Source organism: Podarcis raffonei, chromosome 4, assembly GCF_027172205.1.
Source record: "Podarcis raffonei isolate rPodRaf1 chromosome 4, rPodRaf1.pri, whole genome shotgun sequence".
In the NCBI taxonomy this organism is placed as follows: domain Eukaryota; kingdom Metazoa; phylum Chordata; class Lepidosauria; order Squamata; family Lacertidae; genus Podarcis; species Podarcis raffonei.
The window spans coordinates 68697304-68719672 of record NC_070605.1 but is presented as its reverse complement, the minus strand read 5'-3'; the positions used below and the strand labels follow the sequence as shown (position 1 = coordinate 68719672).

The 22369-nt window shown below is 42.4% G+C and overlaps 1 protein-coding gene across 3 annotated transcripts in view; it reads left to right on the top strand.

The window, feature by feature from the left end:
- The window catches only part of FRMPD4 (FERM and PDZ domain containing 4), a 207429-nt gene that overhangs the window by 113113 nt on the left and 71947 nt on the right, over positions 1-22369 (top strand). For all 3 annotated transcript variants that reach the window (XM_053387232.1, XM_053387233.1, XM_053387234.1), the window contains exon 2: positions 18259-18372. In XM_053387232.1, the coding sequence (XP_053243207.1) occupies positions 18259-18372 (114 nt within the window). The remainder of the gene's footprint in view (positions 1-18258; positions 18373-22369) is intronic.

Below are 22369 nucleotides of genomic sequence, written 5' to 3'. Positions count from 1 at the left end.
ACCTTAACATAAAAATTCACAAAATTCAAAAGAGCCCTACCTGTAACTTTCCAGTGCAACACAATGCAGCACTTCACTGGTAAAGTTTCAAACTGTGTGTCAACACTTGATTTTTTAAAAATTATTGAATGCTATGGAAGTTGTAAAAAGTTCTAGATAAATGTTATTGTTCCACATTTGTTAAACAAAGTGCAGCTTGGTTTTATAAACTTTGCCTGTTCTTTAAATGTATTAGGAATTTGATTGTACATTTACATCAAAGGCAGACATGAAGGGGCTTCTCAGTCTGTTGGTAAGTTGCAAAATAGTTTTTCTAAAGAGAAGGTTCTTTTCGCAGCATATATATTTTAGTATCTCAGAGCCCATTGTTCTATTCTAATTACAGTGAAAGCATAGAAAGAAGGAACTTAGACATATTTAAAAACTTTGAACTCCACAGACTAATCTTGTGCCACTTTGTAAAACTCATTAAAGTTAGCAGAAACTTACAGATAATCAAATATGTCTTAGAATATCTATTTTCTCATTTTTATTTTTTGTGCCATGGTTTTAGTTATGTATATTTAATCCTTGATTAATTCTTAGGCTTTTTTCTCCAACCAACTTTTTCAGAAGATTTTTCTTTGCGTAATCAAAGTGAAACCCTTTAAATAGCCTTTTCCCAATGATACTTGAAAGAGAACGCAGTTAGTTCTTGATGTCTGAGCACTTCAAACAGCATTTTATTTTATTTATTATATTTGTATATCTCTCTATGAAGGCTACTTGTGCCTCCAGTTGCAATGCTGAATCTATGAGCACCCCCTACTACGCGGGTGGCACTGTGGGTTAAACCACAGAGCCTAGGACTTGCCAATCAGAAGGTCGGTGGTTCGAATCCCCGTGACGGGGTGACCTCCCGTTGCTCAGTCCCTGTTCCTGCCAACCTAGCAGTTCGAAAGCACACCAGTGCAAGTAGATAAATAGGTACTGCTCCGGTGGGAAGGTAAACGGCGTTTCCATGCACTGCTCTGGTTCGTCAGAAGCGGCTTAGTCATGCTGGCCACATGTACGCCGGCTCCCTCGGCCAATAAAGCGAGATGAGCACCGCAACTCCAGAGTCGGCCACGACTGGACCTAATAGTCAGGGGTCCCTTTACCTTTACCTCCCACATGAACACCACTCAGCTGTGGGAGGGGGGGAAGCACCTATTGGGAGAAACTCTGTCTTATGTGGATTGAATTTTAGATGATGATCGCAAAATTGTAGTGTTGGACTAGATGATACTCAGGGTCACTTCTAGCCCCCTGGAATGCAGGAATATGCAGCTGCCCCATTCTGGGATCGAACCCTCAACCTTGGTGTTATCAGCACCATGCTCTAACCAAGTGAGCTATGAGTTAGGGGGATGCTTTTGCAAAGGTAGCTCTTTAAAAGGGGAAGGGGGCGTATATTGTAAAATTGCTATTCCTTCTTGGATCCTGGCCTAAAACTGCTTTCTCCTAAATAACTATGTTTTGATTAAAAATAGCAAATTCAAAACACATTTCCCCAGGCTATTTACAAACCTTTTTGGAAGTAAATCCTGTTTTAAACTTTTACATTCTGTTGTCAACAAGTAGACCTATTTTTCAGTCGTTTCAAAGGGTCTGCTCGAGCCACCCGCTGCACCCCTCCCTATTCAGTGTCACTGCTCCACCCCTGGGTATTTTCTTCCACCAGCCTTGACTTCCCTTGGCAAGGCTTCATCGATTTTTTTTTTCCTGTAGGAGAGAACAGCTCATAGCTAAATGATGCATGCAAGGGACTGATAGGATCAGACTCCTAATGTATATACTGAAACATTGGCTGGACATAAATCCTGTGAGCATTACTTGTTTCACAAATAAACCACTTTGTATACTTTGGGGGGTTGTGGTGATTCTGTGGTGTAGCTCCAGGTCTTTAAGTGGCTATCCTGGAATACTAGACTGGCTATTAATTTTTCATTTATTTATAGAAATGAATTATTAATGTTGGCTTCTGCCACCACAGTCTAAGATTTTAAAGGTGAGCACAGACAACTCACAGCATGAGCCGAACTGTTAAAATGTTTGTCTCACAGAACCCTGGAAAGGGAAATCATTGGAAGAAATGCCTGGAGTAGGGGTTTTGTTTTTTGGTAAATTGATATGAGGGGACATGTGTCATTCTGCCAGGAATAAGCCTTTATTTGTCTAACTCTTCTTGTGTATATAACTGCTATCTGCAATAAGAACCTCTGCTTTCAGATTAAATAACAAGGCTTTTGTTTAGTACTGTAAACTATGATTGTACCATGGAGCATTCTCTCAATACCTTGCAAGTTTGATTTTTTTTTTTGTAGTAGTAGTAGTAGCAGGCTATTTTCAAGTTCAGTACATGTGTATTTCCTGAGGCTTTCCCCCAAGTTGCACAGTAGCTACCATGACAGATGTTTGCTTCCTTAGCAAACTGTTCCACTGGCTTTCTTAGTAGTGAGAAAGGAGCTTGAACAATTTATCTCCCTCCATAGTGCCTTCAGTAGAGAGTAAAAGACTGATCTTCCTCTTAATAACTCTGATAAATATGTGTTTGTGTATCTTTTTAGTCCCTCCAAATCCTGAACTCTCAAGCATTCTCACGTTTTTTATTGTTTCTAGAATACATGAACATTTACTCCTTACTTCTCACTGGAAAAAAGGCCTTTGTGTTAAAATCCTTACACATTTCTCTGATAATTAGGCCCCCATTGCTTTGTGTATTTAATGCTGCTCCCTTGCCAGCTTTTGGGTGGTTATTTTTGTGTTGCTGTGTGTATAATCACAAGGCTTTTGCTGTATTTCTGATACAGCGTTCAGAATCTGCTGTGTGTTTGTATTTTCTGTTATGTGGCGTTATGGCATTATGACATGAATGGCGCTCAAGAGTACATGTGTTAATTATTTTCTCCTTGCTGTGTGCACTTAGTGTGGCTCTTCATATTAATTCTAGCTGGATGGGCACAACCTACATGACTAGATAACTTACCATTTTTCATTTGATTTTTTTTTTGGGGGGGAGTCAAGGGTCATTCATATGCACAGCCAAAAGGTTCTTATTGTGGAATGCCATAATTGCTAAGGGGAATTTAATTGCAGAAAGGACTAATATATTACAACACCAGGGGCTCTCTGTGGGCCAATCATATCATCAAATGCAAATATCCTTCAGCCAGGTATCTAAACTGAAGGTACTGATATAAAGTACAAAACAGGAAATCAGGTAGCTGTGTTGAATCCTCCTTATTACCATGACTGTCTCCCCTCCATACTGACTCCAGGCCACTTCCCCCTTTTGCCTAGGGTCACATCTGGTTACTGGAGTAAGAATATCTTAGGCGATAGATGGCAGTGGGGGGACCAGGATACAAGGGGAAGGAATTCAGGACACATACGCCCATCTTCTGCCCATTTTGTATTTTGACCCCGATATACCCATGATAGGGACGCTGGTGGCACTGTGGGTTAAACCACAGAGCCTAGGACTTGCTGATCAGAAGGTTGGTGGTTCGAATCCCGCAACGGGGTGAGCTCCCGTTGCTCGGTCCTTGCTCCTGCCAACCTAGCAGTTCAAAAGCACGTCAAAGTGCAAGTAGATAAATAGGTACCGCTCCGGCGGGAAGGTAAACGGCACTTCCATGCGCTGCTCTGGTTCGCCAGAAGCGGCTTAGTCATGCTGGCCACATGACCCGGAAGCTGTATGCTGGCTCCCTCGGCCAATAAAGCGAGATGAGCGCCGCAACTCCAGAGTCGGCCATGACTGGACCTAATGATCAGGGGTCCCTTTACCTTTTTATACCCATGATTGGGACAAGCCTGCATTTAAATACAGGTATTTTGCCATCAAGCATATCCCCCTTTTTTATAGTATATTTCTAGAAAAAAAGTTTCACTTAAAGATAAGACAGAGGGAAACTTTGTTCTCTTGTTTTTCATTTCTTGGCTGTTTCCACATACCTTTATTGCATTGCATTTCTGTGTGGCACCTTACTCTCAGGTGCACCACAATATGCTTAATGCGGCTAGGACTGTCAATGGGACAGGCATGGTGGGGAGCCTTCTATAGTCTTCAAAGATGAAAGAATGTTCAGAATCCTTAAAACTCCTTCGCATTTTATGAATAGCCATCTGCAATTAAGACAATAATTGTAGAGGATAAGAGAAACAAATTAACACTCACTGGAAAATGTGAAATGCATCTTGCAAACCATTTGACATGTGTTCAGATAAGTAATAGCAGCATTTGTTTACAGAGAATGATGGAAAGTGAAATTGCTATGCACCTGCAAGCTCTTTTTGATTTTTTAAAAATCCACCTTCTGTGTATGATGCAGTTCCTGAACTGGCACATTTTGGGGTCAATGATGGATTTTAATATATTTTTTGTAAGGCTGTTTTTGTGTGTGTGTGTTTTTTTCGCTGCTGTCAATAGCATTGCATTAATATCTGACTGAACAAATGTTCTAAGTTGGCTTTCTTCAACCCTGGGGCCCAAGATGTTGTTGGACTACAGTTCCCATCACCCCTGACCATTGGCTAAGCTGGCCTGAGATGGTGGAGGTTGTAGTTTAACAGCATATGGGGAACCAAGATTGAAGAACTGTGCTCCAAGTGACCATGGCAGAAATAAGATTCGGTCTGTGAAACAGAATCATAGAATTGTAGAGTTGGAAGGGACCCCAAGGATCATCTAGTGCAACCCCTAGCAATGCAGAAATCCTGCCCGCAGCTGTTCCTGGGTGGGCTCAAACCACACTGACCCATTGCGCCACAGGTTCCCCCCCGATATAGTTCACTGGTAGGAACATCTGGCCTCTGTTGTGAAGGCTTGTTGGTTTAGACTGATGGAAGTCTATTATGAAATCATTTCCCCCCTCCCCTGGTGATACATGATATCTGGAAATTGCATAAGACAAAAAAACGACAACCCTGTAGTGTTGTGCCCAAATTATAGCTGAGAGATCTTTCAGTACAAAGCAGTCACAATGGCAGCGTTCCTCACATGTTGTTTTACTCCAGTTCTTTTAATCCCCAGCCAGCCTGGCTGAGATAGGATGTGTGGTCCAACAGCCTCTTGAAACACAAGGTTGGGGAAGGCTAATATTCTGTGGCATGGGAATAATAATGCAGGCCTACCTTACAGGGAGGTGGTAAGAGAACCGCTGAAATAATGTACCCAAAATCACTTTGAACACTCCAGAGGTTCTGCGCAAGTTCTAAATACAAAATAACGCTTAGCATTTATATAATGCCTTCCAGGTTCAAAGAGTTATGCCCAGCTCAGTAAATTAACAAATAAATAAATAAACAACGTAGCTTCCCAGCAGATCATCAGTGGCAATCAGTAAAAGCTCATAGCTCCACAGTACGTTTCCGAGCACGATTCAAAGTGTTGGTGCTGACCTTTAAAGCCCTAAACGGCCTCGGTCCTGTATACCTGAAGGAGCGTCTCCACCCCCATCGTTCAGCCCGGACACTGAGATCCAGCTCCAAGGGCCTTCTGGCGGTTCCCTCATTGCGAGAAGTGAGGCTACAGGGAACCAGACAGAGGGCCTTCTCGGTAGTGGCGCCCGCCCTGTGGAACGCCCTCCCATCAGATGTCAAAGAGATAAATAATTACCTGACATTCAGAAGACATCTTAAGGCAGCCCTGTTCAGGGAAGTTTTTAATATGTAACGCTGTACTGTTTTTAACACTGATTGGGAGCCGCCCAGAGTGGCTGGGGAAACTCAGCCAGATGGGCGGGGTATAAATAATAAATTATTATTATTATATTATTATATAGTAGTGACTCATTTAATAAGCACAATTATTTTGTTTAAATCAAAATCACCAGAGGAGAGCCTGAGATAGCAGCCAGTTCTGAAGCCCTCCACATTTCGTTTCATTCCCCTGCCCCCCTCAGAATTTATTACAAGGTCGTTTTTTCCAAAAGAAAAAGTAAATAAAAATGGTTTTGTCTTTTTTTCTTCTCAACCTGACCTGCCTTATGCATTCACCACCTTGTGCAGATTTACAGGAGCTCCAGGCACCTTATGCATTTAGTTGGTCTGAGAGCTTCCATTTCTTCCCTCACATTCCTCCCTAAGTTCTTACAGTGCTGGAAACAATAACAAAGCAAATGTATCCCTGGCTTTGTACAGTAAATCATTCTGCTATATGTAAAAGTGAAAATGACCTGTTTGGGTGCCTGAAGGAATATTTTAGCTCGTGGTTCTTCCTGCAGAGGTGAAAAGAGCCTGCTAACTTTCCCATTCCTCAAAAGGAAAAGAGAATGAGCTGTTTAAGATTAACACTCCTTATGGTGCATCATTCAAAGCTTTTCCCTTCAGCTTGAAAATAGGCCAGTTTCTGCGGTACCCATTTGTCACATACTGATTTTAGCCCTCCACCCCCCTACAATATTTTCTTCTACATTCTCAGCTAAACAGCAAATAAGGGTGTCAAAAGACTGCCTCAGAGGTGAAGTATGATTTTAACAGCATTTTTGTTTGTTTGTTTGTTTTTGTTTTTTAAAAAGCTTTTGAATTTTTGAACCCTATAAATAATATTTCCTTTCCTTACAAGAACTTCTGAATAAAAAGTGCTTTGGCACCTGAGGGGTTAATGATATTACAGACTTACAGATTATCTGTATTTTCCTTTAGCCAGGGAACTTGGAGGCGGTTGGAGGATGGATGGTGGCTAACATATTGAGGTTGAATCCCGACAAGACAGAAGTACTGTTTTTGGGGGACAGGGGGTGGGCAGGTGTGGGGGACTCCCTGGTCCTGAATGGGGTAACTGTGCCCCTGAAGGACCAGGTGCGCAGCCTGGGTGTCATTTTGGACTCACAGTTGTCCATGGAGGCGCAAGTTAATTCTGTGTCCAGGGCGGCTGTCTACCAGCTCCATCTGGTACGCAGGCTGAGACTCTACCTGCCTGCGGACTGTCTTGCCAGAGTGGTGCATGCTCTAGTTATCTCCCGCTTGGACTACTGCAATGTGCTCTACGTGGAGCTACCTTTGAAGGTGACCTGGAAACTGCAATTAATCCAGAATGCGGCAGCTAGACTGGTAACTGGGAGTGGCCGTCGGGACCACATAACACCGGTCCTGAGAGATCTGTATTGGCTCCCAGTACATTTCCGAGCACAATTCAAAGTGTTGGTGCTGACCTTTAAAGCCCTAAACGGCCTTGGTCCAGTATACCTGAAGGAGCGTCTCCACCCCTATCGTTCAGCCCGGACACTGAGATCCAGTGCCGAGGGCCTTTTGGCGGTTCCCTCGTTGCGAGAAGTGAGGTTACAGGGAGCCAGACAGAGGGCCTTCTCGGTAGTGGTGCCCGCCCTGTGGAACCCCCTCCCTTCAGATGTGAAGGAAACAAGCAGCTATCTTCTCTTTAAAAGACATCTGAAGGCAGCCCTGTTTGGGGAAGTTTTTAATATTTAATGCTGTATTGTTTTTAACACTTGATTGGAAGCCGCCCAGAGTGGCTGGGGAAACTCAGCCCGATGGGCGGGGTATAAATAATAAATTATTATTATTATTATTATTATTATTATTATTATTATTATTATTATTATTAGAACTGTCATTTCATAAGGGTATCTGAGGGTCTATTAGACTCTGTGTTGAGTCCATTAAGAATCTTGGGACTTGTGCTTATGACAAGGGGCTTTAAAAAATGAGAGTTGTTTTTTAAACTCTTAGTACCTTTTTTTTTATAGAAAGCCTATGATTTCCAAGAAACCTATGTCACAGCAGTACAAGCTGATAAACATTTGTAGTTTGTCATAAGCTTTCCTAAGCTTCATGAGATGAATGCTTTCCTACAGTATGTATATCCATCATGTAACAACTCCTGTTTTCTAGTCAATATGCTACCAAGAAAATAGCTAGAAAATATTTTTCGGATATCAGTAGCAGGGAGAATACTTTTTATTTCTGAAATTCTTAACTCCCAAGGAAAGTAAGGGGGGAAACCCCCACTTCTAGAGCATGTTCAAGCTCCCATTTCAGAGCAGTTCAAAAACAAGAAGCCTGCTCATTTTCATAAGGATACAGCTCTTATCGGTCCCTAATATTATCAGCAAAGTGGGATAACTCAGCACTAAATGGGGAAGAATATGAGAAGCAATTTGGGGACAGACAGACTGAATTACTCAGTATGTCAGGGCCAGCCCTATCATTAGGCAGAATGAAGTGGCTGCCTCAGGCAGCAGATTCAAGGGGGTGCTGGCACGGAGCAATGGCAAGATGTTACAGCTGTGTGCATGTGTTGTATAATTAGAGTAGATCTTATTTTTTCTCCCCCTGTCGTCATCATCTTCTTTTTTCTTTTTATTAGCAGGACCATAGTTTTGAAAAGTAAGTGAGGCAGATAGCTTGGTATGTTTTGAAAAGGGGGGGGGTTGCTTTTGTTCAAAGACTATCTCTTTTTTTAAACAACAACCATGAACTAGCCTGCTTAATAACAATTCAGTAAGGAAAATTAACTTTAATTGAAGTCAACATAGGCATATTTACATCCGCTGTATATTCAATGTAATCACAACTCAGTCTGACAGTCTCTAAACATTGACTATCTAAACAACAATTTGCCATTCCCAAGCGCTGTCAGTAACTGTGAAAAGATGTAAAAACAAATCTTCATCTTGTGCATCATTAGGCATGTGTAGTGGTGACCTCTTTAAGCACAGGATCCTGCATTTCTGTGCAGCGTGATAAACAATGAGCACCATAGAAATAGATATTAGCTAGGAAGCTTTCATATCTTCAGCAAAGACCCTCAAGCAGGCATAGGCAAACTCCAGCCCTCCAGATGTTTGGGACTACAATTCCAATCATCCCTAGCTAATAGGTGGTCAACAGACTGGTGGTATGATGAAAGTTTGCAGAACAGCCAAAAACATATTCATTTGGTCCTGCTCTTTGATTTATTTACAAAGATTAACTTTACTCAGAACAGAATCCGCTCAGAATCAGAAGCAGAGCTAGCCCATAACCCCAAAATAGTTTTTTTGTCAGAGGCAAAGGACAAGATCAGGGGTCAGCAAACTTTTTCAGCAGGAGGCAGTCCACTGTCCCTCAGACCTTGTGGGGGGCCAAACTATATTTTGGGGAAATTTTGGGGGGGGGGGAATATGAACGAATTCCTATGCCCCACAAATAACCCAGAGATGCATTTTAAATAAAAAGACACATTCTACTCATGTAAAAACACGCTGATTCCTGGACTGTCCGCGGGCCGGATTGAGAAGGTGATTGGGCCGGATCTGGCCCCCGGGCCTTAGTTTGTCTACCCATGGACAAGATGGTGTCCTCCCCTCCTAATCCAGGCTGGATCTAGACACATCAACTAAGTGTTTCAATTAAATGCATTGTAAACTTCATACAGGGAAATTCCGTTCTGAAGATATCTGCCACAACTGAGGGCAGCAGGCTAGCTTAGGGAGTGAACGAATGAATGAATTTATTAATACGGTCACAGACCAGCGTCAACACACACAATATCACAGATCATAAAAAATATCAGAAATACAAAGGACAATATGAATATAACAAGGATTTAAATATAAAAATTAAAAGTAATTATTAGCGTGCCCCCTGTAATTAACATTTAGGGGTTTGGTCACTATGGGATACCACTTGCTTCCTGCGATTGATTGCAGACGCACAGAATTTAGCTATATTTAATGTAATCTTGGGAATCTTGTCCTCTAGCAGTAGTTTTAAACTATGGTGTTCCGATTCTTTCCTGGACTTTTGCAAAACAGGTGTAATAAAAGTCAAACGTATATCCTCATAAAGACGACAGCGTAATAGTACATGTGAAGCAGTTTCAACTTCCAACGAGCCACAAGGGCAGACCCGTGCTGTGTATGGTTTACCCTCAAATCTGCCCTGAAGTAAGGCAGAAGGGAGAACGTTGAATCTGGCGAGGGTAAAAGACCGTCTGTATTTGGGTACCTGAAGACCTGACAGATAGTTAGCTGGAGAGAAACCTCTCCCATGGTCCCTTATTGCTGGATATTTAATCATTTCGCTCATGTGGCATTGTAATTCTACGTCCCAGATACGCTGGGGAATTATAGTCCTAGCTTTCTCGAAGCCTGTCGCTATCAGGGTCTGTTGTGGGATCCCCAAACCTTTAAGCTTTTCCAGCAGTGTAGCTTTCCATTTGGATTGGTAGGTATCTAATAAGGTTAAAGGTGCCAGCCCAACCGGGAAGAAAATAAGCTTTAGCCAATAATGGATCTTCAATATCCATATCCGAGTACTGATAGGAATTTGCCCAACCTCCAAACGGACCGCTATGTTTGACACGCAGGAGGGGATCCCCAGCAGGCAGCGGAAAAACTTAGTTTGGAATGCCTCTAAGAGAGTAAGGTTTTTAAAGCTGCAGATCTGGGATCCATATAACAATTGTGATAGTATTTTGGCAGCAAAGACCTGGGAGGCTGCCGGTATGTGTTGGCTCCCTTTCCCATAGAAGAATCTTATTAACGCTTTGGTAGATCTTTCTGCATTTGCAATAGTGTTATTAATCTGAAAGCGCCAGGAGCCCCTTTCCTGGAAGGTTACACCCAGGTATTTAAAGGTTGCTACCTGTTCTATTGAGCGATTGTCTATTCTCCATTTGTGCCTCCTTTTTTTAGAGAACACCATGACTTTGGATTTGTTGTAGTTAATTGTTAGTTGTTCGGTGCTGCAGTATTTGGTAAGAGATCTCAAAAGTTTTCTTAATCCAACACAAGAAAAAGAAATTAAGACTCTGTCATCCGCATATAAAAGGACCGGGAGGGGCATACCAGCCAATTTGGGGGGATGGGCATTTTCTTTCTCCATATTTCCTACTAGCGAGTTGATATAGAAGTTAAATAGAGTAGGCGCAAGGACACACCCTTGCCTGACCCCCTGGTGGATTTGGATTTCCTTGGATAGGTGGACTGGATCCATGTATTTTCATATAGGCTGTGGATGAGATACAGTAGGCGTTTGTTTATATTTGCGGCACTTAGCTTTCCCCAAAGCCTGTCCCTCGGTATTAAATCAAAAGCAGATTTGATATCTATAAAGGCCACGTATAGGGAACCTCCTTTTCTTGATGTATATTTCTCCACAAGATGTTGGAGAACAAGGCCCTGGTCTAAAGTTGACCGATTTGCCCTAAAACCAGCCTGTGCTTCTGAAAGAATGTGGTCTTGTTCCAACCAGTCCACTAATTTGTCGCACAGGTGGGCAGCGTACAATTTACTAATGATACTTAGGAGGCTGATTGGCCTGTAATTAGCCGGATCTGATCGGCTCCCTTTCTTGAATAAAGGGATGATGATTGCTAGTCCCCAGTCCTCAGGGAAAGTGGCCGATGGATCTATGCTGGTAAATAGGGCAGCTAGCACAGGGGCCCACCATTCAACATTAGCCTTAAGGAGTTCCGGTGTAATGTTGTCTACGCCGGGTGCTTTTCCAGGTTTAAGGGATTGGATGAGCCTATAGATCTCTTCTGTTGCTACTGGGGGCCATTCGGCGCCAGTATGACTCGGAGCTGGGGGCCTGGCCTGCAGATGTTGATTTGATGTATATAAGGATAGAAAGTAAGCCTCCCAAATCCCAACTGGTATAGTATAATCAATTTCAATCGGAGAGTCTTGCCAACTTTTCGCAACTATTTCCCAAAAAGTGGCTGAGTCTTTCCTTCGAGAGGCCTCTAATAAACGTTGCCACTCCCCCCTTTGGGCCTGAAGCTTTTTCTTTTTAATCAGATCTTTATATTTACGTTTGGCTTCGAACCATTCCGCAGGAAGCAAGGGTAGGTTCGCTGATTTGTAATTCCTGTACTTATCCAGCAAAGAACGCTTCGTAGCAATACATTCCTGATCAAACCAGGGTTTGGATTTGTTGGGGAATAAAGGTTGGCGCGATGTCTTTTTTTGGATCAGGTGGGGTTGCAAAAGTGAGATCAGATCCTGGAACAAGATTATTCTAGATTCAGAACATGGTGAGTTTAAGAGATTATCTCTTCTCATGAGGAATATGTCCGAGTATAGCCTTTCAGATGTTTCGGCATTCAGCTTTTTGGACCATCTAATACGTGAGTATCTCAACTCCATGTTAGAGGACCTGGGGGCTTCAAGTTTATCATTACAAAATAAGTCTTTTCTTGCATCCAGGAGGAGGCAGAGCGGTAAGTGATCACTATCAACCCTCTCCTCCACTTTGCACTCAAGGGCTCTATTTAAGAGATTAAATGATACCATAACATAGTCGATAGTGGAAGCTCCTGCATTTGATATAAAAGTAAATTCCCCACAAGTCTCCCCATTCTTGCGCCCATTTAGTATGACCAGGTCCAGCTTGTTAGAAAGACGCAATAGGCACAGACCTGCATAATTACATCCCTTGTCTTTTGAGAGTCTGGTGGGTATAAGATGGTTTTCTTCCACGATGGGTGGCGAGTCGTGGAAGTGTGCATAAAGTGCTTCGTCAGACTGGCCAATTCTGGCATTAAAATCATCAGCCACTAGCACTGAAGCTGCAGGGGTTTGAGTCATCAAACCATCAATGTATGTTTCCAGCCCATGCCAGGTGTTTTTAATCAGCTGCTTGCCTCTTTGGGGGGGAAGATATACATTAATCAATAGCAGGGTGAAGAATCTGCTTTTCACTAGTACGGCCATAGCCAGATGTTTCAGTGTCTCTAGCTTTACTATGGACGCCCTCAACCTTGTAGATATTAAAATGCCTAGGCCACCCTTGACTCTCCCCCCTTTAGTGCTTGGAGATCCTGTGAGGGACATTGAGGAAAAGCCATTAACTTCTAGGTCCCCTGTGAGCCATGTCTCCTGTAAAAATACTATGTCGTAGCCTTGGATAAATTTAGCAAAGGATGGATCAGCTGCCTTTTTTTGCCATCCTGCGATATTCCATGATAAAAAGCTAAGGTTGGCTTTACCAAGATCCACTCCTTGTCAATTATCTTCCGAGGTGCTGTTGGAGTTTACCATTCCACGTGGCAGCCGACTAGCATCCTTACATGGAGAGCAGCCCAGGTATTCTATGGTATCAGATGGTAAATATAGAGTGCTCACATTGGTAGACACTGGGCCTTTACTATACAAGGCCTCCTCCTGGGGGTACTCTACCTGGTTGTAGCCTAATTCCGCTTCATCTAAATATCTCATTTTGGACCAGAAGCCTCGTGAGGTTTCCTTAGGCATGTTTTTCCTTATAGGGAGCGATGCATTGTTCTCCTTTGTGAGTTGTACTTTCTTAATTGCAGGTAGATTAATCTCTGCCTTTATCTGAAGGTTACGTGGTTGGCGAGCCGCTGAATCGGGTTCTTGTGAGATAATCGTTTTGGGAGGGCTCTTACTCTTTCTTTGGACATCCACCTTAGTTTCCTTATATAAGTCTCTCCCGGCCAGCTTATTTCTTAGCGTTTCTAATCTTTCTAGGATTTCAGCTTGTATTAAAGGTGGAAATGTCCAGAATTGACTAATTAAGGTATTTTCTTCAAAGGAGAAGTTGTGTGTGGAGGTGTCCAGTTCATGAGGCGACTGGTGGTTATTCTGATATTCAGCTTTATTGTTTTCCACCACCTTTGAATAAATGTCTTTCTTATTTAATTTGATGAGTTGCGAGGGGGGGCCGGGCACTTCGAATAGGCGAGTCACTATCAGGCCCACCCTTTGCAGTTTCTCCTTATTAATTAATATTTGTTTTGCGGTCAAGTCATCTTTAAATGTCAGCATCACTCGATTATACTTATTGTCATTTGGGAGAAAATCTACATTGATAACATTACCTTGTAGTAGGAGGCCTCTGAGTACTAAGTCAATTTTTTAAAATATATACGTTCTTTGTTGATCCAGTGAATGTAATTCTGTACGATTGTACATAGGGCAAATAACCAATCTGCTTCTGTTGAGGATCAGTGTTTGATTGTTCTGAGTTATCTTATTGCGAATGGGGGTGATAGTCTCCACAGTAGCAGAGGAGGTTTGCCAGTCTTTATCTAGTTGTTCGTTCCGATCTTTCATTGATTGAGGGTTAGGGGATTGTGATGCGCTTGTCACTTTAGGTTGCTGGATAATGCTCAGTTTTGGGGTCACGGGTTTAGTATTCTTTGTATTTGATTCCTTTATTGTGGAATTCTCCAGGAGCTTGAATAGCTTGGAAAAATTCAATTTCTTAATTCGTGTATGACTCTTAGTCTGCCTTCCCACTTTTATGTTTTTAGACTTCTTCTTATGAAGTGGGTGTATTCTTTGGTGGCGATGCTTCTTTTTAGGTGAGGGGTGTATGACTCGACTGTTGGTAGACATGGAAGTGGCTCTCTTAGGGACCTTCTCTGAGCTACTGGGCTCTGTTGGAATTTCAGCCGCTGGAGTGGGGGTGTGTGAGATTGCTCCCTTCCTGATGAACTCAGTCAGGCTTACTAGCAAACCCACACATTCCATAAGAAAGTTCTTTACTTATGTGCATTTGGCATTCTTTCATCATTTCATTGAAAAGCCCAATCAGGATACAGATATTGCTATCTGTGTCCCAGCAGGCTCCTTTTAGCTGACTTGGATTTTCCTCTGTTCTCGTCGCACTTGAGGGTTCCATCCTAGCCTTTTCGCTGGGGCCGGCTGCATTGACTGATCCATCTAGTGTGACTTCCAGACGTTTCAAATTTCGTTCTTGCTTATGTTCTACGAGAGTGTCAATGGCACTAGATTGGGAGACTATCTGAGCCATCTCCATTGCCAGACTGATCCCCTCTCTCTCCTCACCAATATCAGGTTCCTTCCTATACCATGTTCGGTCAATAGACCAGTCATGGAGAGGTGGGGACTCGGAGCAGCAGGCTAGCTTAGGGAGTGTCATCAGGTCACACGGCGCACACAACTCTAATATATTGCCATTATTCTCTGCCATCCCCCCTCAAATTTGCTGCTTAGGGCCGACACTGACAACAAACATACCCATCACATTAGAAAGTCAAAACTGCTTATTAAAATATGTGTTGCATACTACTTTGATTTGTAGAACAAAAAGAAGTTTATTAAGTGGTCTACTGAAACCCTCAACAATTTCCAAGTGGTCTCAAAAAGTTTGAGAACTGCTGTCCTACAGCTTTGGCATATATGTTTTCAGTGGAAATCAATCCTTTTTCCTCAGGGAAGATCTCTAAACTCTGGGGGGCAAGCTGCTAAAATCTGCTAAAATGTGAGGAACTGTGAAAGACAGTGCTGTGTATGATGTTGGAATGAACATTGTAAATGTTGTCGTGCTGTTTGTTATTCCTTCTTTATAAGGTGATCTGTACATCCATATTAAAGCCATCTTTATCTGAAATGCAGTTATAGCAGATGATGCTAAACAAGAACAGAGAAGCATATTAAAGGTGTATTAATTTAAATGCACTTGAAATGTATTTTTTTTGTTCATCTGCAGCATAGTTTTCAGCATATCTTTTATTTCTTCCTTCATACAAGAACATTTTCAGTGGCAATCACTACTACTGTCATGGTTTTGAGTGCTTGAATCTATTTCATAATTGATACGATTGTAAATATTAATGGTCGGATCAAACCTGAAGATTACATGAAGAGAATATAACACATCAAAGCATGTGATGAAAGCAGATTTAGGAGTGAGTTCTCCTTGTTTGCCACAGAAACAATGCCATTTTTCAGTGTTTTATATCTTTAACCGTTTCTTTGCATCTCACCTCACAGGATGAGAGAGTTTTCTTTTACTGCGGCCATATTTTTGTTTGCCTTAAATTTTCACTCCTCCTTTTTGAGCAGTGTATACTAAGATTGGAGTCCTTCTTTATATCAGATGGTGTCATAAACGGCTTTGTCACAAAGGTCAGCTTCTTAGCTTTCAGCACTAAACAGGCTTAAGATGCAGTTTCCCCCTCCCTGCCAGTGTGGTTTTACAGATCTATCGGGCATAGTTATGAGGGCTGTTTTGTTCTGGATGCCATTGTGCAGTGGCAGTAAGACTAGCTCAGGATCCAACAGATGGAAGGGTGGCTCAGTCCTTGCAGAATTTGAAATGCCCTGTTTCAGGACCTTCTGCTGGGTTTTGCTGGTAGTAGGGGGAGTTGCCACACTGATGGAGTGAGAATTTCATCAGTCCGTTGTTGTCAACCAGTAGGAAACTGGTTTAACTGGAAGAGCTAGATGGAGCGACACCTTCATTCAACCCTGTCCCCTTTCCCAGCCTGGCAAAAAGGGGTCTTGGGTTGCTCTGCTCAACTCCTCAGTCACAATGAAACATCTGAGTAAACATACATAAGATTTTATTGATTTAAACTCATGCATATGCCAGCCTTAATTTAAAATCTCAGAGCAGTTCAGAAATCACCTACCACAGCAACTGCCCTTAGAGGTTACTGCTTCTGATCGTGCAGTTAATATGTAGCAATCATGCCTAGAAGCCATTGATAGCCTTGACCTCCGTGAATTTGTTTAGTTCTCTTTTCAAGTCATCCAAGTTGACGGTCATCGCTATATCTTCGTGCTGGTGAATTCTGTAGTTTTAGCTATGCTTCCTTTTGACTGACCTCAGTCTGTGTTGGCCCATTTAGCTCAGTAGTGTCAACACAGACTGGCAGCAGCTGTCCAGGGTTTCATGCAGGGATATCAACCATATGTCAGGAGTGCTCTGATGGTGTTTCCTGCTTGGCAGGGGGTTGGACTCGATGGCCCTTGTGGTCTCTTCCAACTCTATGATTCTATGATCTGCCAGCCCTACCTGGAAATGCCAGGGATTGAGCGTGGGATTTTCTGCATGCAAAGCAGTCAACAATAGCCTCTCTCCTAGAAGCTATGCCATTAATGTGTATGGAGACTTCTAGGGTACCACATGGGTAATTTTGCTTCTTTTAGTTCTAAGTATACAACAGCATTGTAAACACTGGCATACAACACAGAGAGTTGTTGTGCACATTTTACAGCCTCCGAGTGGTGCACTTTAGCGTTTGAAGGATTGCTTTCAAAGGAGATTATAACATAATCCTGCTACTGTTTATATCCAGCAATGGGAAATGCAAAATAAATCCCTGTAAAGTAACTAATAATTACAGATGTGAAGAGTGAAGATAAATTATGTTAGTGTTTAAATAATTTGTGTTGATTTTTTCTTTTTTTAAAAAAAAAAGATGATCAGGAGGGTATTCAGTTCAGCTCAGTTATTTTTGTATTTCTCTGCTTTTCTTCTGCACTGAGCATATCCAGATTAAATTGACACTGCAGTTAAGATTTTGCCATATGTATTTTAGTAGCACCTTAGAAATGGCTCAATGCCATAAGGACATAGGAAGAGTCTTCTGGATGCGGCAAATGGCCCATCTAGTCCAGCATCCTGTTCTCACAGTGGCCAACCACTGGGAAACCTGCAGTGGGACCTGAGCTCAAGAGCACTCCCTCCGTTGAGATTTTCAGCAACCATGACACCTTTTTTGAAGGGCAAAGGCTCTTTTGTGGAACCATGTTCCTACGGCGTGTACTCTGATGAATCTATTCATGAATTATTCATCCTTCTATTCTTTAGGAAATGGTCTAAGGTGACTAATACTTGGAAAGCATGAGGGCACTCAGTATGCTAACTGGGGAAAAAACTGAGTAATCCGTACTTCACATTATGCATTTTCCCAAACCCAGTTTAGATCTATTTCTTATCATGTGTGCACAACATGGAAGAGGTTCATACCACCTTCCCAATGGTTGAAGGTGCCCATGAGTGGGTCTTTGGGGTCATACCAGCTACTCTGCCACTTATGGTGGCATATGCACCAGCCATGCATTTGGCAGCTGTGTGAAAGGGTTGTAGGTGCACCCTGGTCCTACCTGAAGGAACCCTATTTATGTGCATTGGTATGTATGTATTAACAGTTCCCATTGTTAATATGCAAGGGTGGTTATATGAGCCTCCCAAAAGAGTCTTCTTGAAACAGCCTCTCTTTAAGGTCACAGGTGAAAAGCTAGTTGGAAAGTTCAATTTGGTCTGCCAAAATAAAAAAAAGTCTAGATTTTAATAAAACAAGGAGTCCGATGATTATTCAACAAAGTGCATCTAAACATTTAGGTCCTAAAGTGTGTTATGCTTATGTTAGTTAATCCTGGCTTCTGTCACAATTCCACACATATAATAGGATTTAACATGAATTCACTTGCACTCAGAAATACAGAAAAGTCACTGTTGGATTGAATGGATCAGGCTCATTTTGAAATACTAATGATTTTCATTTCTTTTTAGCCACAGAACCAAGTCTTCAGGCTGGCCTCCCCCTTCAGGAACCTGGACCTTGAACCAGGGATCTTCCTATGGATGGGAGATGACGGCAAACAGAGATGGGAGAGACTACTTCAAGTAGGTTGCTGCTTGATGAATTTTGTATGCAGACTGAAATGTGGAGTTTAAACCTAAGTATGTTATGTGCTAGCTGCAAATTTCTTAGCCAGTAGGTTATATGTTAACATGAACTGTATACAACATCTTTCACAAAGAGTCTTACATGTGTATTGTGAAAAACAACAACATCTCAGTGTTTGAAATCTGGATATTTAAAACATGTCAAACATATTTTCTTTTAGTTTGTTCATCTGAAGTTAGTGCATTCTCACCAATATAACACAGCTGCTTTTCTTCCTATGTCCATTGTGCCTATGTCAGGTTGTTCCTGAGCAAATATGCAAGGCTTCAGACAAGGTGTAGGCTTGTTGAATTCATTAACCAAGCATGCAGCATGTTACATTTTAGTTTTGCTGGTCTCCATTGTGTGCCTGAGTGCTCCTTGTTTTCAAATAAGCGTTTCTGATTTGAAGGTCCCGGGGTGCAGAGGTAATGTCTGAAATACAGTTAATTGGCCAAGGCCATATATTCAGCACTCTGAATGTAAAAGAGGTCTCTACTCAAAGCATTCAGCTGAAAGGGAAAAGAGAAGAAGGTGTTCCAGAACAGGGACAATAAAAAAGGAAGGAACGTGTGTTGTTTCATCTCCTTTTTGAGTTCCTAGTGGCTGTACATTGAGGGACATACAAATGCTGGGGGGGGGGGCTCTGTATGTGCTTTGATGCTGTACTTCTGCTTTGTCAGGTGCGTCAAAAGCCCAAACGTACCTTAATACCAATCCACTGAGAGTGAGCTCTAAGGTTGCATGTGCATGATATATTTAAAGCTCATTTAAAGTGTATTCCTCCCCCTCCCCCCCAAAAAAGAATCCTGGACATTGTAGTTTACCCCTTACACAGCTACAAAGCCTTTGTGGCTTAGGGCCCTCGTATTTATGGGACCGCCTCTCCTGGTATGCCCCGCAGAGGACCTTAAGGTCCATGAATAATCACAGTTTAGAGGTCCCAGGCCCTAAGGAAGTCAGATTATCCTCCACCAGGGCCAGGGCCTTCTCAGTGATGGCTCCGACCTGGTGGAATGCTCTGACCCATGAGACCAGGGCCCTGCAGGATTTAACTTCCTTCCACAGGGCCTGTAAGACAGAGCTATTCCACCTGGCTTTCAATTTGAACTCAGCCTGATCTTTTATTTCCCTTCTCTCCCCCCTCCCCCCTTTTTTATGAAGATTACCTGCTTTGGGACCCCACAGCTAATTCTCCCCTGGGCTCCTCGCTGGCCCAAATAGGACTAATTTAGCCAGCTAGCCCTGGTGATCATCTACTGTTTATTGGGTGGATTTTCCCCATAAATTGATTTTTGAATTCTGAATTTATTGTTATTCACATCTTATACTGTATTTTATGCTGTTTTTTGTTGCATCAATTAAGTGTTTTAAATTTATTGTTAGCCGCCCTGAACCCTGTTTTCTGAACCGGGAAGGGCGGTGTATAAATAATTTTATTATTATTATTATTATTATTATTAGTAGTAGTAGTAGTAGTAGTATTAGGATTAGTATTAGTATTATTACAATGCCCAGAACCCTTAACAAGCTACAATTCCCAGGGTTCTTTTTTTTGGGGGGGGGGTGAATGTGCTTTGAGATATAAACAGAAGGATTGGGATATATAAATGTTATTTATACCTCAGAGCAGTGGTAGGCGGTGCCCATTGAGACTGGTGGGGTAGAAGGGCAAGGAGACCAAAATGGAGTGGTACCAGAGCCAAAGGCTCCCGCTGTTATTGTGTAAGTAAGAAGGCAAGCAGGTGGAGGCTGAGGTGGGTTGGGCAGTGTCACATTCATCCTAATGGACCAGCCTTCACTGCCCCAGAGCACTCTGAGCCTATGGGGAGGGGGGCAGTCTCAGTTTCTGTTACCTCTTTTTTGACCAACAGGATGAAAGCCATAGGTTTTGTTGTAACCTGAGTTTAGCATTAGCACTGCACTGTGAAGTTGCTCTATAGGTCTAAAAGGCTTGAGTCTGTTAGTGATGCTGCTGGGTTGGATTCAAGGATCCCATGAATGGGGTTCTACTCATGAGAAGGACACTTCCAGCATGGTTCTGTGTAAAGGTACAGGTAGTTTACACTGGACCTCCCTCCTCTCTGCCGCTAATTTCACCCCGCAGAAATATTCCCCAGAGAGTTGGAATACCTTCTAGAACAGTATGTAAGCGGGAAATTGTCTTTGCGCCATCTATTAGTGGGAGTGTCCAGAGGACTGCAAACCTCTTCTGAGCAGGAGTATATTGTTGCATGCCATCCCAGTCTCCGAGTGGTGTGAGATTCCAGGTGTTCCAGGTGCTTACCCGGATTCAGTTTCCTTGGCATGAAGAACAGCAGAGACTGTTGTGTCTTTAGGATATATTGTTTATTTACACATATATACAACCTAAGCCCACTGTAGAACGGCTCGTAGCTTTAATGACCCAAGAAGTTCTTGTTTCTCCCATGGCCACAGCCTTGGATTCCAGCAGATATCAAGCATGGCTCTGTCTCTCGGCTGCCCAGCCTGCTTCTAGCTCATACACACAACTCTGGCCTTTGTACTTCACACTAACAGCCAGGTGAGGGAAGGACCCCCACCCATTTGTTGTCTGCTATCTTAATGGCCCATATTTAGGGGCCATTATAAAGAAACTTGCCTGGCTATTCCAGCAATTGAACCCTTGTTGGATCCAGGAATAACAAGAACAACAATTTATTATTATTATTTATACCCCGCCCATCTGGCTGGGCTTCCCTAGCCACTCTGGGTGGCTTCCAACAAAATATTAAAATACCGTAATACATCAAACATTAAAAGCTTCCCTAAACAGGGCTGCCTTCAGATGTCTTCTAAAAGTCTGGTAGTTGTTGTTCTCTTTGACATCTGGTGGGAGGGCATTCCACAGGGCGGGTGCCACTACTGAGAAGGCCCTCTGCCTGGTTCCATGTAACTTGGCTTCTTGCAGCGAGGGAACCACCAGAAGGCCCTCGGCACTGGCCCTCAGTGTCTGGGTAGAACGATGGGGTGGAGATGCTCCTGCAGATATACTGGACTGAGGCCGTTTAGGAATTAGAAGGGACTCAGGCATACAGCCTACACCTGCCCCAAACTCACAACAGTACAGTATTATGAAAAGGGCACAGTGGTTTGTGACCAGTATTGGCAGTTCATATGAGTCTGAAATTTGGATTAAATTCTCTAGCCATGCAGATGAGTATGCAAAAGCTTCTGTGTTGGGTACTGAAACTCTCAGACACAACAGCCTTCATTTCTTTGCACTGGGACTCACAGTGATAGAATTTAATTTCATATATAGCCCAAAGAACTGAATTGTAATAAAGTAGTACATTTGTTACAATGCTTCCTTTTGCTCTTTAGTTGCATCTGCCTTGTATTTTTTTAAGCACCTTGAAGAAGCCATGCAATTACCCAAGCAGATGCAACCAAATGTGTTTTGTTTTGTTTTTCTTTATTGTGAATGCAGCTTTCCTTGGCTCTGAGAGAGCCAAACTCCATCATTTATATTATTAATGGCATGTCACTGGTAGGCGATGCTCCCTAACTACTAATAACACCTACAGTATTCAACACAGAGGCTCACAAACATACTCATCAATTTATGCTTGAAGATCAATAGTGAACAAATGAGAAGGTCAAGGTTTTTGACTCCCATCTACTTATAGTTTCCAGCTCTGAGGCTGTGTTGCTTTCATATATTTTATTGGGCATGCATTATACATTGCCTGCTTTTCTTAATATCAGGCCCAAATGTTTATTCTGCTTGAATTTTTAAATATATTTTTGCTGCTTTTTGTCTTGCTCACAGAATCAGGGATACTCCCAGTTGTTACTTAACACCTGTAATCCTGAATATCCCAGAGGCTTGTTTACATGGGCAGAACAATTCTTTTAAAGACCCAGTGTTGTTCTGAATGATGCTTGAAGTGAATTGCATCCTTTGCAAATACTATGATTGTAAATAAACAA